The following is a 16,249-nucleotide window of genomic DNA, read 5'->3' as shown; positions in this document are numbered from 1 at the left end:
CAAAAATCAGAGCGATTCGAGAGATGGCCCTAAACTGAACTTTTCCGAAATTTTGTGTGGGAGGTACCCGAAGGAGTAGGCCGATTGAGTCTATATTGAAACATTATCTAAGTCTGGTACACATTTTACGATGGGCAAATTATGGACCAAATCGGTTTCTTCCTTCAAGAGTTATCGTGCGCACAAATTTTCCGAACATTTTCGAACTTTTGTGGGGAAGGTACCGGAAGGAGTGGACCGATATTGCCCATCTTCGAACTTAAACTAAGTTTGGGCAAAATATTGCGAAAGCCAAAATTTGAACCGAATCGGTTCATCCGTTCAAGAGTTATCGTGCGCTCCAGCCAGACAGACAGACGGACGGACATTGCTCAATCGACTCCAAATTGTCTGAAACACATTTCGTCCAAACATACTTGGGGTCTAAAACCATTATTTCGATGAGGCACATTTTCATCGTATTAAAGTGTGTATACCCTCGTTAGCATAAATGCTGAGGGTATAAAAATAAAAAGAGAGTTTTATATTTTTATTTTATACTAGCCGACCCGTTCCGCGTTGCTGGCCCTTGACGCAGTGTTATGTTACCTTAAGTCAGCGATTGTATTTTTATTGCATCGCTAATTAGTCGGTATCTACAAGTGATTATAAATAAAAAATCTTCAGATTTGTTTGTGTCGATATGCAAAAAGCGGATGACTTGATGCATGCATTTATTTCATCTGATGGAAAAGTATAACTGGAAGTGTTTGTCTGAAATCTAAAGGTGAATTGCTTCTTAAATTATTATGTGTCATTGTAAATTCGTTCCAGGTGATAACTTATATTTAATATTGCACATGTGCCCTTCATTCACATGAATGTTCAGTGGCAACTTAAGGGCCAACTGTGTCATCCTTCCACCTTCTTATAATGTACATCTTATATACCTGATGAAGCTATAGCTATCGATATGTTGCCTTCTAATTTAAATACTTGCTTTCCAATAAGACCAAAGCTTCGCTATGCATAACATCTGGTATTTCCATTGATTTGTAACATATTTAAGAAAGTAGTAGTTTTCCACCAAGGACCACCCCTGTACATCATCTGAAAATTACGTGGAAATCGGTTTAGAAGTTTTGAAGATATAACATATTTAAAAAGGTGGGCGTGGTCGGGTCTTAAAGCCACAAATAAGTCCCTCGGGTCGGAGACACAACCACCATTGTCTATCGAATTAATTGTCAAACCACGCTCCGCCGAAATTCCACAAAATATATAGTTTATTTTCACCAGGCACCAGGGGACATATATGCATCCTATTTTCACCAGGATTATCCCGGTGCATTCCCTGAAATTTGTAGGAAAATCGGCTCAGAAGTTTCAGAGGTAGAAATTGAGCGTAGTCGGGTCTTAAGGTCCCAAAATGAGTACCTAGGGTCGGAGAATCGAAGGGTGGAAGTTCGGAGCAGAGTGGTTCGTTTCGGAGTGGTTCGATATGTGGAAGTTCAGAGCGAGGTGGATGGGTTGGTGTGGTTCGGAGGGTGGAAGTTCGGAACATGGTGAATCGGAGGGTGGAAGGTCGAAGCAGGGTGGATCGGAAGGTGGAAGTTCGGGGTGGGGTGGTTCGGAGGGTGGAAGTTCGGAGCGGGGTGGTTCGGAGAGTGCAAGTCCGCAGCAGGGTGGTTCGGAACGGGGTGGTTGTTCGGAAGAATTAATTCAATCACTCGTTTAATTTTTGCTAAAATAGCGGTTTTATTAAACCTGACATAGTGGAGGTACAAAACGCCCCCCGAAATTCAACACAATGTACATATAGCCAATTTCAACCACGGGTCCTCCCTGTACATTCTCTGAAATGTTCAGGAAAATCGGTTCAGTAGTTTTGGGTATGTAACGTATTCAAAAAGTGGGCGTGATAAAATAGGGTTTTTATAAAAATAGGGCATGGGGGAGGTACCCCGCCATCTCCGAAATTAACCAAAAAAATTATAGCCTATTTTCACCACGGGTGTTTCCTGTACATTCCCTGAACTTTGCAAGAAAATCGGTTCAGCCTTTTTTGAGTCTATACGGAACATACACACATTGTCTTTTATATATTAGATATGATTTTAAAAGACATAGGGTATAGGGGAAGTACCCCGCCCCTTCCGAAATTCAACAAAATGTCTAGCCTATTTTAACCGGGGGCCATCCCTGTACATTCCCTGGCAATTTAAGGCAAATCGGTTCAGTAGTTTTTGTAGAAATGATAAAAATTGAACATTGAAAAAAATGTGGGGGTTAAAGTGGGCGTGGTCAAAATTTCTTTGCATAAAAACCCAAATCGGGTTATGGCGCACATTTTACAGAAAAAATGATCGAAGTCGGTCCAGCCGTTTTTGAGTCTATACGGAACATACAAACATATACACATTGTCTTTTATATATTAGATATCATTTTTAAAGAAATACGGTATAGGGGAAGTACCCCGCCACTTCCGAAATTCAACAAAATTTGTAGCCTGTTTTAACCGGGGACCATCCCTCTACATTCCCTGGCAATTTCAGAAAAATCGGTTCAGTAGTTTTTGTAGAAATTATATAAATTGAAAATTGTCTGTCCGTCTGTCTGGCTGGTGCGCACGATAACTCTCGAACGGAGCAACCGATTCGGTTCAAACTTTGGCTTTCGTAATATTTTGCCCAAACTTAGTTTAAGTTCGAAGATGGGTTATATCGATGCACTCCTTCCGGTACCTCCCCCACAAAAGTTCGAAAATGTTCGGAAAATTTGTACGTACGATAACTCTTGAAGGGAGTAACCGATTTGGTCCATACTTTGCACATCGTGAAATGTTTACCAGACTTAGATAAGGTTTCAATATGGAGTCAATCGGTCCACTCCTTCTGGTACCTTCCACACAAAATTTCGGATAAGTTCAGTTAAGGACCTGCTCTCGAATCGCTTTGAATTTTGTTTTAGCAACTTGTATTCACCGCCCCCCATACGAGTTTAATAAGGGGCAAGTCCATACTTCCTGAGAAAATAGCCTGAAAGGTGCAAAAAAACAACTATGACACCGTGTATAGTGGTTTGAGCGCAAGATAAATCTCGAACGGATCTGCCAATTCGGTCCAAAATTTGACCTTCGTAATATTTTGTCCAAACATAGTTTAAGTTCGAAGATAAACCATGTCGCTCCACTCCTTCAGGTACCTCCCTCACAAAAATTCAAATATCTTCTTGACTGATGTAATCCATACTATGCACATCCTAATATATCTACCAGATATGAATCAGGTTCGAATATGGACTATATTTCTGCACTCCTTTGGGTTCTTCTCACACACAATTTCGGATAAATTCACTTTAAGACCTGTTCTCGAATCACTTTGATTTTTGTAGCATTCGCTACCTCCATTACGACGGTAAAAGTTTTTTCAGGGGCAAGTCCATATTTCTTAGGAAAACAGCCCGAATGGTGTAAAAAATCCTTATGTCACCATATATGGCGTTCGGAGAGCACGATAACTGTCGAACTGTTCAACCGATTTGGTCCAACATTTGGTCTTCGTCATATTATATCTAAACTTAGTTTCATGGGGCAATACCAGTCCGCAACTTCCGGTACTTCTCCCCAATATTTAAAAAATATCACTAAAATGCTAGGACGATATCACTTGAATGGGGCAACCAATTTGGTCCAAACTTTGGATCTCCTAATATTTTGTCAAAATTTAGTTTAACTTCTTAAATGGCCCATATCGGTCGTCCCTAAGGGTACCTCCCCCACAAAAGTTCAACATTTGTGTCTTAGTACAGTTAATTCCTAATCCACATTTTTTTCGGCAAGTTCAAATGTCCAAAAAGGGCCACAAAATTCTGAATAGATACATTCGATCTGTCCGTAGGTGGAAGTTTCACTTCACATTGGCTGAGGGTATATATCAGTCGGCAAAGCCGACTGACACTTTTTTACTTGTTTATTTCATATTTTATATATTTTATTTTTTATTTCATGTTTTGTGTTTTATATTTCATATTTTTTATTTTATATTTAATATTTTATATTTCATATTTTAAATTTTATATTTTTTATTTTATATTTAATATTTTGTGTTTTATATTTTATTATTTATATTTTGTATTTATATTTTATATTTATACTTTAAATTTTATATTTTATATTTCATTTTTTATATATTAAATTTTATATTTTGTATTTTTTATTCATATATTATTTATAATTTATATTTAATATGTTTTACATTTTATATTTTGTGTTTTAAATTTAAAATATATTTTATACTTCATATTTTATATTTAATATGTTATATTTTAAATTTTATATTTTGTATTTTATGTTTTATATTTTTATTTTATACTTTGTTTTATATTTTATATTTCGTATTTTATATCTATATTTTATGTTTTATATTTCACATTTTATTTTTATGTTTTATATCTTATCTTTTAATTTTTAATTTTATATTTTGTATTTAAATTTTATATTTCATATTTTATATATATATATTAAATTTTATATTTTAATTTTTTTTTAATATTTTATATTGTTTATTTCATAATTCTTATTTTATATTTTATTTTTTATAATTTATAATTTGTATTTTATATTTGTATTTCATATTTAATATTCTATATATATAGGAACAAGTCTCGTTTAGGGGCATCCCTCGGATTGGGATGAAATGTACAGGGGGGAAGTCTATACTTACCGAGATATGGACCTGGTTATTTGGGAAATGTCTTGCTTTAACACCTTTGCTTGTTTTATGGCAACCGCTCGTGCTGAAAATTTTACCGTAAGTAGTCTTTGAGATCCTATTACCAACGATATATAGGTTTCCCTGGGAAAGTCCATACTTTCCGAGATACGGCTCTTGACATTTTACTATTATTACTTCGGCAATATGGGTATCGTTTTAAAGCTTATGCTTTAAATTTCAACCCGATCCGAGAGGTGTCCATGAAAAGGCAAAGGTGTTACAGTAAGACGTTCCATATAATTCAATTAAAGAGTGAATAAGTTACGTCCCACTGCGAATGTTCGTGGAGAATATTTTTTTACTTACCAATTTCCATGCATTACCAAAGACACAGTCTTTGGCCAAAATATTATGACTGCTACCAACAATAAAAACCCATTTATTATCACATAATTTTCTCATTTGGAATTTTTATTTAGATTTCAGAAATATATATAACTATATATGCTTTGCTTTTGTATGTATGTGTGGTGTACAAATGTGTGTGTACACACACATGACCATAAGTATGCGCATTATTTTGTATTATTTTTTCGTTTTGTTTTTATTATTCTTTTGCATTATTTTGTGTATTAATTATATAATAGCAATCAATGTAAAGTAACATTTATTTAACATATTTGCCGTTGTTGTTTTTGTAATGAGGAAAATCATTATGTGTAGGTTGGGTGGTGGAAGGAAGGAATTAATATCGCATTTGAGGCATATTTTTTTGCATCTACATATAAATGTAATGTATATAAATATATACAACATAAATATGTAGATGTTATAAAATATTAAAGATTATTGGGGTTAAATGTTTTCATTTTTTTTAAATACATTAAACGTTAGGCATTCGAATTATAGTATACAGTATATATATTTTTTTTATTTAATTTCATTTTGTTTATAATTATTAATATAATTTTTAGCTATATGTTCCTTTTTTGCATTTGTATATATAATATATATCATCATTTAATAGAGTATAACATTTAAATTAAATTTCTTCTTGTTCTCAGTTTGTTTTTCAAATTGATTTTTGTTTTTTGTTTTTGTTGTTAACAACTGCAATAATAATAGTTATTAATAATAAAAATTAATAAATATATATAATAATTAAAGTAATAGGTTTTTTGTTTTATTTTTAGTAATAAATTAAATACTGTAAAGTTAATATTATTGAGTTAGAATTTAACTAAAATCCTCTATAATGTAGAATATATAAATGTATGTGTGTGTGACATATATAGAGTGTCCCAAAAGGATTAACAAAAAGTTGAATTAAAAAATATTTTCCTTGGGTTTTGAGTTACACCCATTAAAGTGACCTGTATATTAATTCTTTATTTTTAAGAAGGACATTGAAAAACTTTTTGAAATCCTTTCCAAAAACGGCAAGTCAATTTTTTCCATAAAAATATGATAAAATATATCAGGAAATTCTTTATAGCGTCGGCTATGCCAGAGATACATCCTCAGTTTGTGACATATTTCTTGAAAGTGCCACGACTATAATTGTTCGGATTATCGAGATTTTTCTACGCGATAATTCGGAAATCGGTATGTGTTTACACTATAATAAAAATGTGTTTACACAACTATAAAAATAAAATTAAAAAATATTAAATCCGAATGTTTTGATTTTTTTTTTAATTTTTGGAATTTTTAAATAATTCGTTTTAAATAAATTATGGATTTTGAAAAAATATATATTGTGGGGCTAAAAAAAATATTCGTGGTATTAAAAAATTAACTGCAACATTTTAGAAAATATACTTTTTTTAATTTTCGAAATTTTTAAAAAAAATTAATTTTTCAAATTTTTTAGTTTTTAAAATACATATTTGTTTTAAATAAATCATGTATTTAAAAAATATCTTTTCGTAGTATAAATCGTAGTATTAAAAATATTTAATTGCAACAATTTTGAAAAATATTTTTTTTTTAATTTTTGAAATAAAAAAAATTGTTTAGATTATGTCATTTTACAAACGAAAATATTCCTTTAAATATTTAAAAAAAATATTGTTTTACATATTTTAAAAAATATTTTTGTCAAGTATCCACGAAAAATTAACAAATATTTTTTTTAAATTCATAATTTATTTAAAACATTTATTCTAAAAACTCCAAAATTTTGAAAAATTAAAATTTAGTTTAAAAATATTTTTTTTTTTAATTTCAGATTAAAAAAAAAAAAATTTAAAGATTAACAAAATATTTTTTCAAAAATTAATGACTTACATACTCTTATTATTTAAAAAAATAAAATAACCAAATAATTATATTAAATAATTATAGATTTCAAAAACGAATTTTTTAATCTTAAAATTTTTAAAATATATTTTTTTGAAATGTTGAATTTTTGGAAAAATATTTTATGTAAAATTTTTGAATTTTTAAAATATTAAAAAAAGATTTTGCAAATCGTGGGGTCAAACAAAAATTAAAATCGGGGTTTTAATCTTAAAATTTTTAAAATATATTTTTTTGAAATCTTGAATTTTTGGAAAAATATTTTATGTCAAATTTTGAATTTTAAAAAAATATTAAAAAAAAATATTTTGCAAATCGTGGGGTTAAACACAAATTTAAATCGTGGTATTAAAATGAATTGAACTGCCAAATTTTTAAAAAAAATATTTTTTTTAATTTTTGAAGTAAAAGCATTTTTTTATCAAATATTGGAATTTTTAAAACTTAAATTTTTTAAAAAATATTTTGTTATTTTTTTTTTTTGAAATTACACTATCTAAAGGAAAAAATGTTTTTCAAAAATCCATGAAAAATCAACAAGATATTTTTTAAAAATGGTTTAAAAATTCCAATACTTGATAAAAATATTTTTAAAAAATTAAAGATTTAGAGCAGAAATTTAAAAAAGTTCAAAGTTTTAACAAATATTTTTCAAAAATTCTACTATATAAACAATTTTATTTTTATTTCGTGTTTTTTAAAATATTAGATTTTAAAAATTCCACAATTTGTAATTAAAAAAAAATATTTATTTAAAAAAAAATAGTTTTCCAAAGTCCATGAAAAAGTAAGAAAATATTTTTTTAAATAATACAAGGTTTAAAAATTCCAATATTTGATAAAAATATTTTTTTTTAATTCAACATTTGAAGTGGAGATATAAACAAGTTCAAACATTCAACAAATATGTCTGAAAAATTCTACTATATATTTTTCTAATTTTTATTTCGTATTCTTTAAAATATTTGATTTTAAAAATTCCACGAATTGAAAAATATTTTTTTAACCCCAAAATTTATAAAGCGAAAATATTATTGAAAAATTGTTAATATAATATATTTTTAAAATAATATGTTAATTATTTTAGTTCCACAAATTTTCTTAAAAATGCAACGATTCAAGCAATATTTGTTTAATTCCACAATTTAAAAATAATTCCTTAAAGATTTACGATTTAAAAATTAATATTTTTAATTACGCTATTTAATTTTTATTAATGTCCATAAAAAAAAGTTTACAAATTGTAATATTGAAAATTCAAGATTAACCCCCAGTTTTTGTAACTAATTTTTGTTCGTTCGTCTATATTCGTAATAATTTAGCCATTTTGACATACAGACCTAATTTTTCGTAGACGCGTTCCATATTTAGTAAAGAATTCCTCATATAAAAAGCAGCGCTCTACATTTGCGCTTAGGCGAGTAAATCGATCTACAAAAATTGACAATTCGTGTGAGAAGAAAAAAAAATTACAAAAACTATGGGTAAAACAATTTCAAAATAAAAAAACGTTCTTTAAAAAATTTCAGACTGAAAAAAATAAATATTTCAAATACATACAAAAAAGTTTTCAAAAATTTCGCTATATAAAAATATTCTACGATTAAAAAATATATATTTTTTTAATTCCATCATTTAAAAGTGTCAGATTAAAAAAAAAATAAAAAAATAAAAACCCCCACTGTTTCAAAAATAGGAATTTTTCTAAAGAAATAAGTCTCCTCAGATTACGTTACTGTGTACATTTTTTCTATAGAAAATAGTCTCCTCAAATAAATGCGGACATTTTCTTCTGTAGAAAAAAATCTCCTCAAATAAAGAAGGAAAATTTTTTCTATAGAATACTGAGGATTTTTTTCTGTAGAGAAAAGTGTCCTCAGATTGTTATGGAATTTTTTCTATAACAAAACTCTCAGATTACTAAGGAAAACTCTCCATACATTACTGAGGAAAGATTTTTCTAACGAAAAAACCCTCCACAGATTACCGAGGACATTTTTTTATGTAGAAAAAACGCTCCTCGGAATACGGAGGAAATTTTTCTGCAGTTACTCTGAATTTTTTTTCTGCAGAAAAAAGTCTCCACATATTACTGAGGAATGTTATTGCTATAGAAAAAGAGTCCTCAGACTGCTGAGGAATTTTTTTCTGCAGATTAATCAGGAATTATTTCTATAGAAAAAAGTCTCCTTAGATTTCTGTGAAAAAGACGTCCTCAGATTACTGGGACTGAAAACTTATTGTTTTGATTGGCCGGAGTTTTGAACGGTTTTTTATAATTATAACAGATAGTTCCGTCATCGTCCAGCTGATGGAACCATCCTATTCGCAGCATTTAGCAACACCGAAATTCAATTTAATAAATTGCAACCCTCTTTGGAACACTCTGTATATATCAAGTAATTGAACATATTTGTATTTGTTGTTGTTTTTTTTTTGTTGGGATAAAAATTACAATTTACAATTTGTTTTTGTTTTGATTTTAAAATCAAATTTCTCTTTGGTTTCCATTTCTTTATCGAATTTTGTCGAATTAAAGCACATTTTGTTTTTTGGTTTATTTTTTTTTATTTTGTAAATTTTCATCCTTTCCATTTTCTCTTCATTTGTTTGGAAATGATGAATAATAATTAATTTTTCTATTTTATTTTACTTTGAGCCAATGTCTAGTTTTGGTTGTTAGTGGTGGTGGTGGTGATGGTTGTTTTATAAAGGGGATTTAAAAGTGGAGCATATTATATATTTTTTATTGAGAGAGAGAAAAAAGAGATCACAACAAAATACAAAAAAAGAGAATATTAAGTTCTTTTTTTCAAATCTGTTATCAAATAGTGTTTGTGTAACGATCAACAAACGAACGAACGAAAAGCTTCAAACATTTTGGTTTTTTGTTATTTTATTTTTCTGGTGAAAGAAAGTGAAAGAGATGAGGTGCAGTTTAGGCTGGCGGGGGACCTTCTTCACTCCGTCGTTCGCCATAGCAGTGCAAGTCGAGTGATGTTCCTATAACCTGTTTTTTCATATGATAGATGTCCTACTATCTTAAAAGCCTAGTTTTAAAAGCAACGATGTAATTTTAGCCAGAAATGTGAAGTGTTTCCTAGGGATATGGTTTTCAAGTGGAGAGTAAAGAGAGGTGCAGTGATAGTAAAAGAACGTTGGTTTCGATATTGTATTTTTTATTCGTATATGTGATAATTTCTAAGGGTTTGTGGTTTTCTTTCCAATTCTATAGAATTTACTTAGGATTCCAACGAATATTTGTCTATAGAAAAAAATTTCCTCAGTTACCTGAGCAGACTTCTATAGAAAAAATTGCCTCAGTAGCATGAGGAGACTTTTTTCTACAGAAAAATTTCCTCATCAGACTGAGGAGATAATTTTCTATGGAAAAAATTCCCACAGTAGCTTGAGGAGACTTTTCTATAAAGAAAATGCCCTAAGTAGCCTGAGGAGACATTTTTCTACAGAAAAAGTTTCCTCAATAGCCTAAGAGACACTTTTATATAGAAAAAATAATCTCAGTAGCCTGAGGAGACTTTTTTCTATAGAAACAAATTTCCTTAGTAGCTTGACGAGACTTTTTTCTATAGAAAACATTTCCTAAGTAGCTGGAGGGGACTTTTGTTCTATAGAAAGAATTTCATCAACAGCTTGAAGACACGTTTTTTCTACAGATACAAATCCTGAGCAGCCTGAGAAGACTTTTTTCTATAGAAAAAATTTCCTCAGTAGCCTGAAGAGACTTTTTTCTATAGAAAAAATTACCTCAGTAGCCTGAGGAGACTTTTTTCTATAGAAAAATTACCTCAGTAGCCTGAGGAGACTTTTTTCTATAGAAAAAAAATTCCTCAGTAGCCTGAGGAGACTTTTTTCTATAGAAAAATTTCCTCAGTAGCATATGGAGACTTTTTTCTATAGAATAAATTTCCTCAGTAGACTGAGGAGACTCTTTTCTATAGAAAAAAATTCCTCATTAGCTTGATGAGACTTTTTTCTAAAGACAAAATTGTTCTATATAAAAAAAATTCCTCAGTAGCCTGAGGAGACTTCCATTCTATAGAAAAAATTCCTCAGCAGCCTGAGGAGACTTTTTTCTATAGAAAAAAATTCCTCGGTAGCCTGAGGAGACTTTTTTCTATAGAAAAAAAATCCTCAGTAGCCTGAGGAGACTTTTTTCTATAGAAAAAATTTCCTCAGTAGCCTGAGGATACTTTTTTCTATAGAAAAAATTTCCTCAGTAGCCTGAGGATACTCTTTTCTATAGAAAAAATTTCCTCAGTAGCCTGAGGAGACTTTTTTCTATAGAAAAAATTTCTTCAGTAGCCAGAGGAGACTTTTTTCTATAGAAAAAAAATTCCTCAGTAGCCTGAGGAGACTTTTTTCTATAGAAAAAATTTCCCTCAGTAGCCTGAGGAGACTTTTTTCTATAGAAAAAAATTCCTCGCTAGCCTGAGGAGACTTTTTTCTATAGAAAAAAAATCCTCAGTAGCCTGAGGAGACTTTTTTCTATAGAAAAAATTTCCTCAGTAGCCTGAGGATACTTTTTTCTATAGAAAAAATTTCCTCAGTAGCCTGAGGATACTCTTTTCTATAGAAAAAATTTCCTCAGTAGCCTGAGGAGACTTTTTTCTATAGAAAAAATTTCCCTCAGTAGCCTGAGGAGACTTTTTTCTATAGAAAAAATTTCCCTCAGTAGCCTGAGGAGACTTTTTTCTATAGAAAAAATTTCCTCAGTAGCCTGAGGAGACTTTTTTTCTATAGAAAAAAAAATTATCAGTAGCATGTGGAGACTTTTTTCTATAGAAAAAATTTCCTCAGTAGCCTGAGGAGACTTTCTTTCTATAGAAAAAATTTCCTCAGTAGCCTGAGGAGACTTTCTTTCTATAGAAAAAATGTCTTCAGTAGCCTGATGAGACTTTTTTCTATAGAAAAATAAAAAACGCAAAACCTGAGGAAACTTTTTCTGAAAAAAGTTTTCTTTTAGAAAAAGTCTCCTCAGACAACTGAAGTCTTTTGTTGGTTAAAAAAATGTACTCTGACAACTGAGGATAGAAATAGAGTCCTCAGACCACTAATAATTTTTTTTATATTGAAAAAGTGTCCTCATGATATTTTGTTTAGAAAACGGTCTCCTCAGACCCCTGAGGAGATTTGAAATTGCATAACTTCGTATCCATGTTCAGGGGATTAATGTAGCCAATGTCAATATGAAAACGACTTGTAACCTGAGGACTCTTTTTTCCACAGAAAAAATGTCTTTTGTAGCCTGAGGAGACTTTTTTCTATAGAAAAAATTTCCTCAGTAGCCTGAGGAGACTTTTTTCTATAGAAAAAATTTCTTCTGTAGCCTGAGGACACGTTTTCTATAGAAAAAATGTCCTCAGTAGCATGAGGAGACTTTTTTCTATAGAAAAAATTTCCCTCAGTAGCCTGAGGAGACTTTTTTTCTATAGAAAAAATTTCCCTCAGTAGCCTGAGGAGACTTTTTTCTATAGAAAAAATCCTCTGTAACCTGAGGACTCTTTTTCCATGGAAAAGTGTCTTCTGTAGCCTGAGGAACGTTTTCTATAGAAAAAATTTCCTCAGCAGCCTGAGGAGACTTTTTTCTATAGAAAAAATTCCCTCAGTAGCCTGAGGAGACTTTTTTCTATAGAAAAACATTCCTTAGTAGCGTGAGGACACTTTTTTCTATAGAAAAAAATTCCTCGATAGCCTGAGGAGACTTTTTTCTATAGAAAAAAAATTCCTGAGTTGCCTGAGGAGATTATTTCTAAAGAAAAAATTTCCTCGGTAGGCTGAGCAGATTTTTTTCTATAGAATACATTTCCTCAGTAACCTGAGGAGACTTTTCTCTAGAAAAAATACGCAGTAGCCTGAGGAGAATTTTTCCCGGGAAAAGTTTTCTTATAGAAAAAGTCTCCTCAGACAACCGAGGACATGTTTTCGTTAAAAAAAAAGTGTCCTCTGACAACTGAGAATAGAAATAGTGTCCTCAGGCCCTGATATTTTTTCTATGGAAAATGTGTCCTCAAGAGATTTTGTTTAGAAAACGGTATCCTCAGATCCCTGAGGAGATCTGAAATTGGATAACTTCGTATCCGTGTTCAGGGAATTAATGTAGGCAATGTCAATATGAAAACGACTTCCCAAAAGCGCACAAGGCAACATTCATTCTCCAAGGAAGGATACAGCATGGCTAAGCATATTTTGTAATTATTATTGCGGGATAAATGGCCAGGGGGGTTGCAGGCAGACACCAACAACAACAAATTATTTACACATTTGGTTGATATGCTGAAATATAGGGAGGTATAGCAGGGGAGTAGGAGGTAGTGGTATCTGTGACAGAAGAAGCATTGGGCAACTCTGGTAATGGTAAAAGAGGAAGAATGGTTGTTGCTGCAGGCACTGAAGATTCTGTTGCTGTTGTTGTGGTGGTGGATATTATTGATGGGAAACTACCATAATTACCTGGAACAATGGCAGCAGGAGAACTAGAAGTTGCGCTAGTAAATGTAGCAGTATTATCAGTAATTGAAGCAGTTAGAGAAGTAAAGCCATTGCCAACAACAGGCGGAAAGGTTGGCAATACAGGCAGAGCTGGTAATGCCAATGTTGTTGCTGTTTCTGTAACGGCCGCCGCCGTTGTTGTTTCAGCATAAGTAAATGTTGGGGGAGAATATGGCATTACCATAACTGGTGACTGTTCCAGTAGGGGCGATCGTTGGGCACTTGTTGTCGTTGTTGTTGGTGGTGGTGCAGTATTGCTACCATTGGAACCATTGGAAGTTGTGCTACTGGTGACTGCAATATTGTTTTGGGAATGTTTCTTTTCTAATTGCTTTTCGGTTAGGACACGATCATAAAATGTCGATGTCACCGTGGTGTGGCGTATCTCTAGTTTAGCTGGTGTATAGACCGGTGTATTGGAACGAGAAATACCTAACTGACGATACGGTGATATTGGCCGGTCTAAACCAAGATTGCCCATATATGCCGTAGACTCTAAGCTGGCTGCGGTTGTGGTGTTGGTGGTGGTAGTGTTGAGTTTTGTGTTGCCATTTGTGGAAGAGGAGGTATTTGTGTTACTACTACTGTCCTGAATTGACATTGTTGCTGTTGTTGTTGTTGTGGCGGAGACCAGTGCTGTCGTCGTGGCTTGTCGGTAAATTTGTTGAATTTCGACATCGATACAATCGACATCATCATTAGTTGCAATTAGTTGGCTATCTACTTTATGAAACTTAGTTAAACTATGACTACTTGGACTTAGTGAGCTATGATTATATGGATAATATAATGAAGAATTTGGCAATAGATTATCACGTCTTACCCTACTCTCGTTCTCTTCACGATCCTCGTCGGTGCGGCGACGTCGTGGTGATATCTCACGCCTCAGATCACGATTTGAATGATATTGCAATGGACTGGTAGCCCTCAGGGGACTGGAAGACCGGATTGAATCAGCTGATCCCATGGTGCGCAAATAGGCTGAATTTTGTTCGGAAATTCGTATTGAGGGTCCGACAGTGGCGTATGGATCACGTGAACGGGAACGACTTGTGTGACGTGATCTCAAGTCATCATACGATGATTTTTTACTAGCAAAATAATGTGAATCCGAACACAGAGAATCGATGTACTGTAGGCATCTTTCGGTGCTATAGGGTTTCTCTTCACACAGGCTATCGATGGATTTAATGGTTGAGCGAATGGATGTCAGGCGATCGTTGATGTTTTCACCCGTACGTAAGGGTACACCGGTGTGGGTTCCTGTGCGTCGCAGAGGTGATGTTTCCTGCAGAAGAAAATTGAAAAGAAATGGGAGGTGTTAGGGGTTATTAAAATATCAAAAAAAAAAAAAACAAAATATAATATATAAAATTTTATTATATTTTATATATATTATATAATATATAAAATATAAAATAGGGTGACGTAGGGGATGGAAGATACCAAGGAACGGTCCTGACCGGCTTTAACATGGAAAATCCCAGGATTTATCTTGGTCCCTCTTTCATCTCAAGTGGACACTGACCTCCCCGTGGTGTCACCTGGGAAACTGACTTTAACACCCGTTAAAGGTAGTGAGCTAACATGTGCCGCGCGTTCACCCATAAGAACGTTAAAAACTTGGGTTTGGGTGTCAGGTTAGTAACCGCCCCCTAGAAAAGAAAAACAAACCCCTCTAAAGTTGACGAACCCCGCAAATGTTTTAAGACCATGATCTGCGAATCTGCACCTGGAATGTTCGCACTCCTTATAGAGAAGGTGCAGTTTACGCATTGGCAGATGTACTTGAAAAGTACAAGGCCGACATTACTGCCATACAGGAAATACGATGGAACGGGAAAGGCGTCACAACAACACCTAAAGGTGACGCACTGTATATATAGCTGCCATGACACAAAGCATGAGTTTGGTTGCGGATTTGCTGTTTGTCGGAGGTTAAAACATCTGGTCTCCAGCTTCCCCCAGTGAATGGAAGACTCGCTGCAATTCAATTAAAAGCAAAATTCTTCAACATCAGCTTTATTTGCGCTCATGCTACCACTGAAGACAAGGACGAACAGACCAAAGATATATTTTACGAACGCTTAGAAGAAACTTATGATCGTTGCCCTTCCCACGACATTAAAATTGTTCTAGGCGATTTTAATGCCAAAATTGGAAAGGAGAATATCTTTGGCCCAACAGTGGGGAAATTCAGTCTCCACAGTGAAACATCTGAAAATGGCATGAGGCTGATAGACTTTGCAGCTGCAAGAAACATGGTAGTTAGCAGTACTAGATTTAAGCATCTAGATATTCATAAGGGCACCTGGCTGTCGCCAGATCAAAGAACAAGAAATCAAATTGATCACGTTGTGATAGATGGAAGACATGCATCAAGCGTGTTGGATGTACGATCGTTCCAAGGTGCAAACATAGACTCGGACCACTACCTTTTTTGCAGCAAAGGTACGTACCAGATTAAACGTAGCAAACAAAGTGCGAACAGACACAACACGGAAGTTGGACATCGGTAAGTTGCAATCACAACAGATAGCCACAGCATATTCCACTCAACTGGCCCAACTGCTTAATCAAAGCACTCCTCGTCCCGATAACATATCAGGACAATGGCAAAACATTGCCCACTCCATGTAAACAGCCGCAAAATCAGTACTTGGATACCAGAGACCTCCACCAAGGAATCCATGGTATGACCAGGAGTATCGTGCTGCTACCGAAGAGAAAGATGCGGCAT

The 16,249-nt window shown here is 32.8% G+C and overlaps 1 protein-coding gene across 16 annotated transcripts in view; it reads right to left on the bottom strand.

The window, feature by feature from the left end:
- Window positions 1-5,151: 5,151 nt before the first annotated feature.
- The window catches only part of LOC141389607 (uncharacterized), a 58,912-nt gene continuing 47,814 nt past the window's right edge, over window positions 5,152-16,249 (bottom strand). For 9 of the 16 annotated variants that reach the window (XM_073961378.1, XM_073961379.1, XM_073961388.1 and 6 more), the window contains one exon: window positions 9,520-14,797. In XM_073961378.1, the coding sequence (XP_073817479.1) occupies window positions 13,274-14,797 (1,524 nt within the window). In that variant the 3' untranslated portion in view covers window positions 9,520-13,273. Of the gene's footprint in view, window positions 5,806-9,519; window positions 14,798-16,249 lie in introns of those variants that run through there. The other 7 variants (XR_012409124.1, XR_012409125.1, XM_073961391.1 and 4 more) reach the window with 4 other exon arrangements.

This window comes from Musca autumnalis, unplaced genomic scaffold (assembly GCF_047663935.1).
Source record: "Musca autumnalis isolate F117 unplaced genomic scaffold, ASM4766393v1 scaffold_1, whole genome shotgun sequence".
Lineage (NCBI taxonomy): Eukaryota > Metazoa > Arthropoda > Insecta > Diptera > Muscidae > Musca > Musca autumnalis.
The sequence above is the reverse complement of the archived record's forward strand: the minus strand, read 5'-3'. Positions and strand labels throughout refer to the sequence as shown.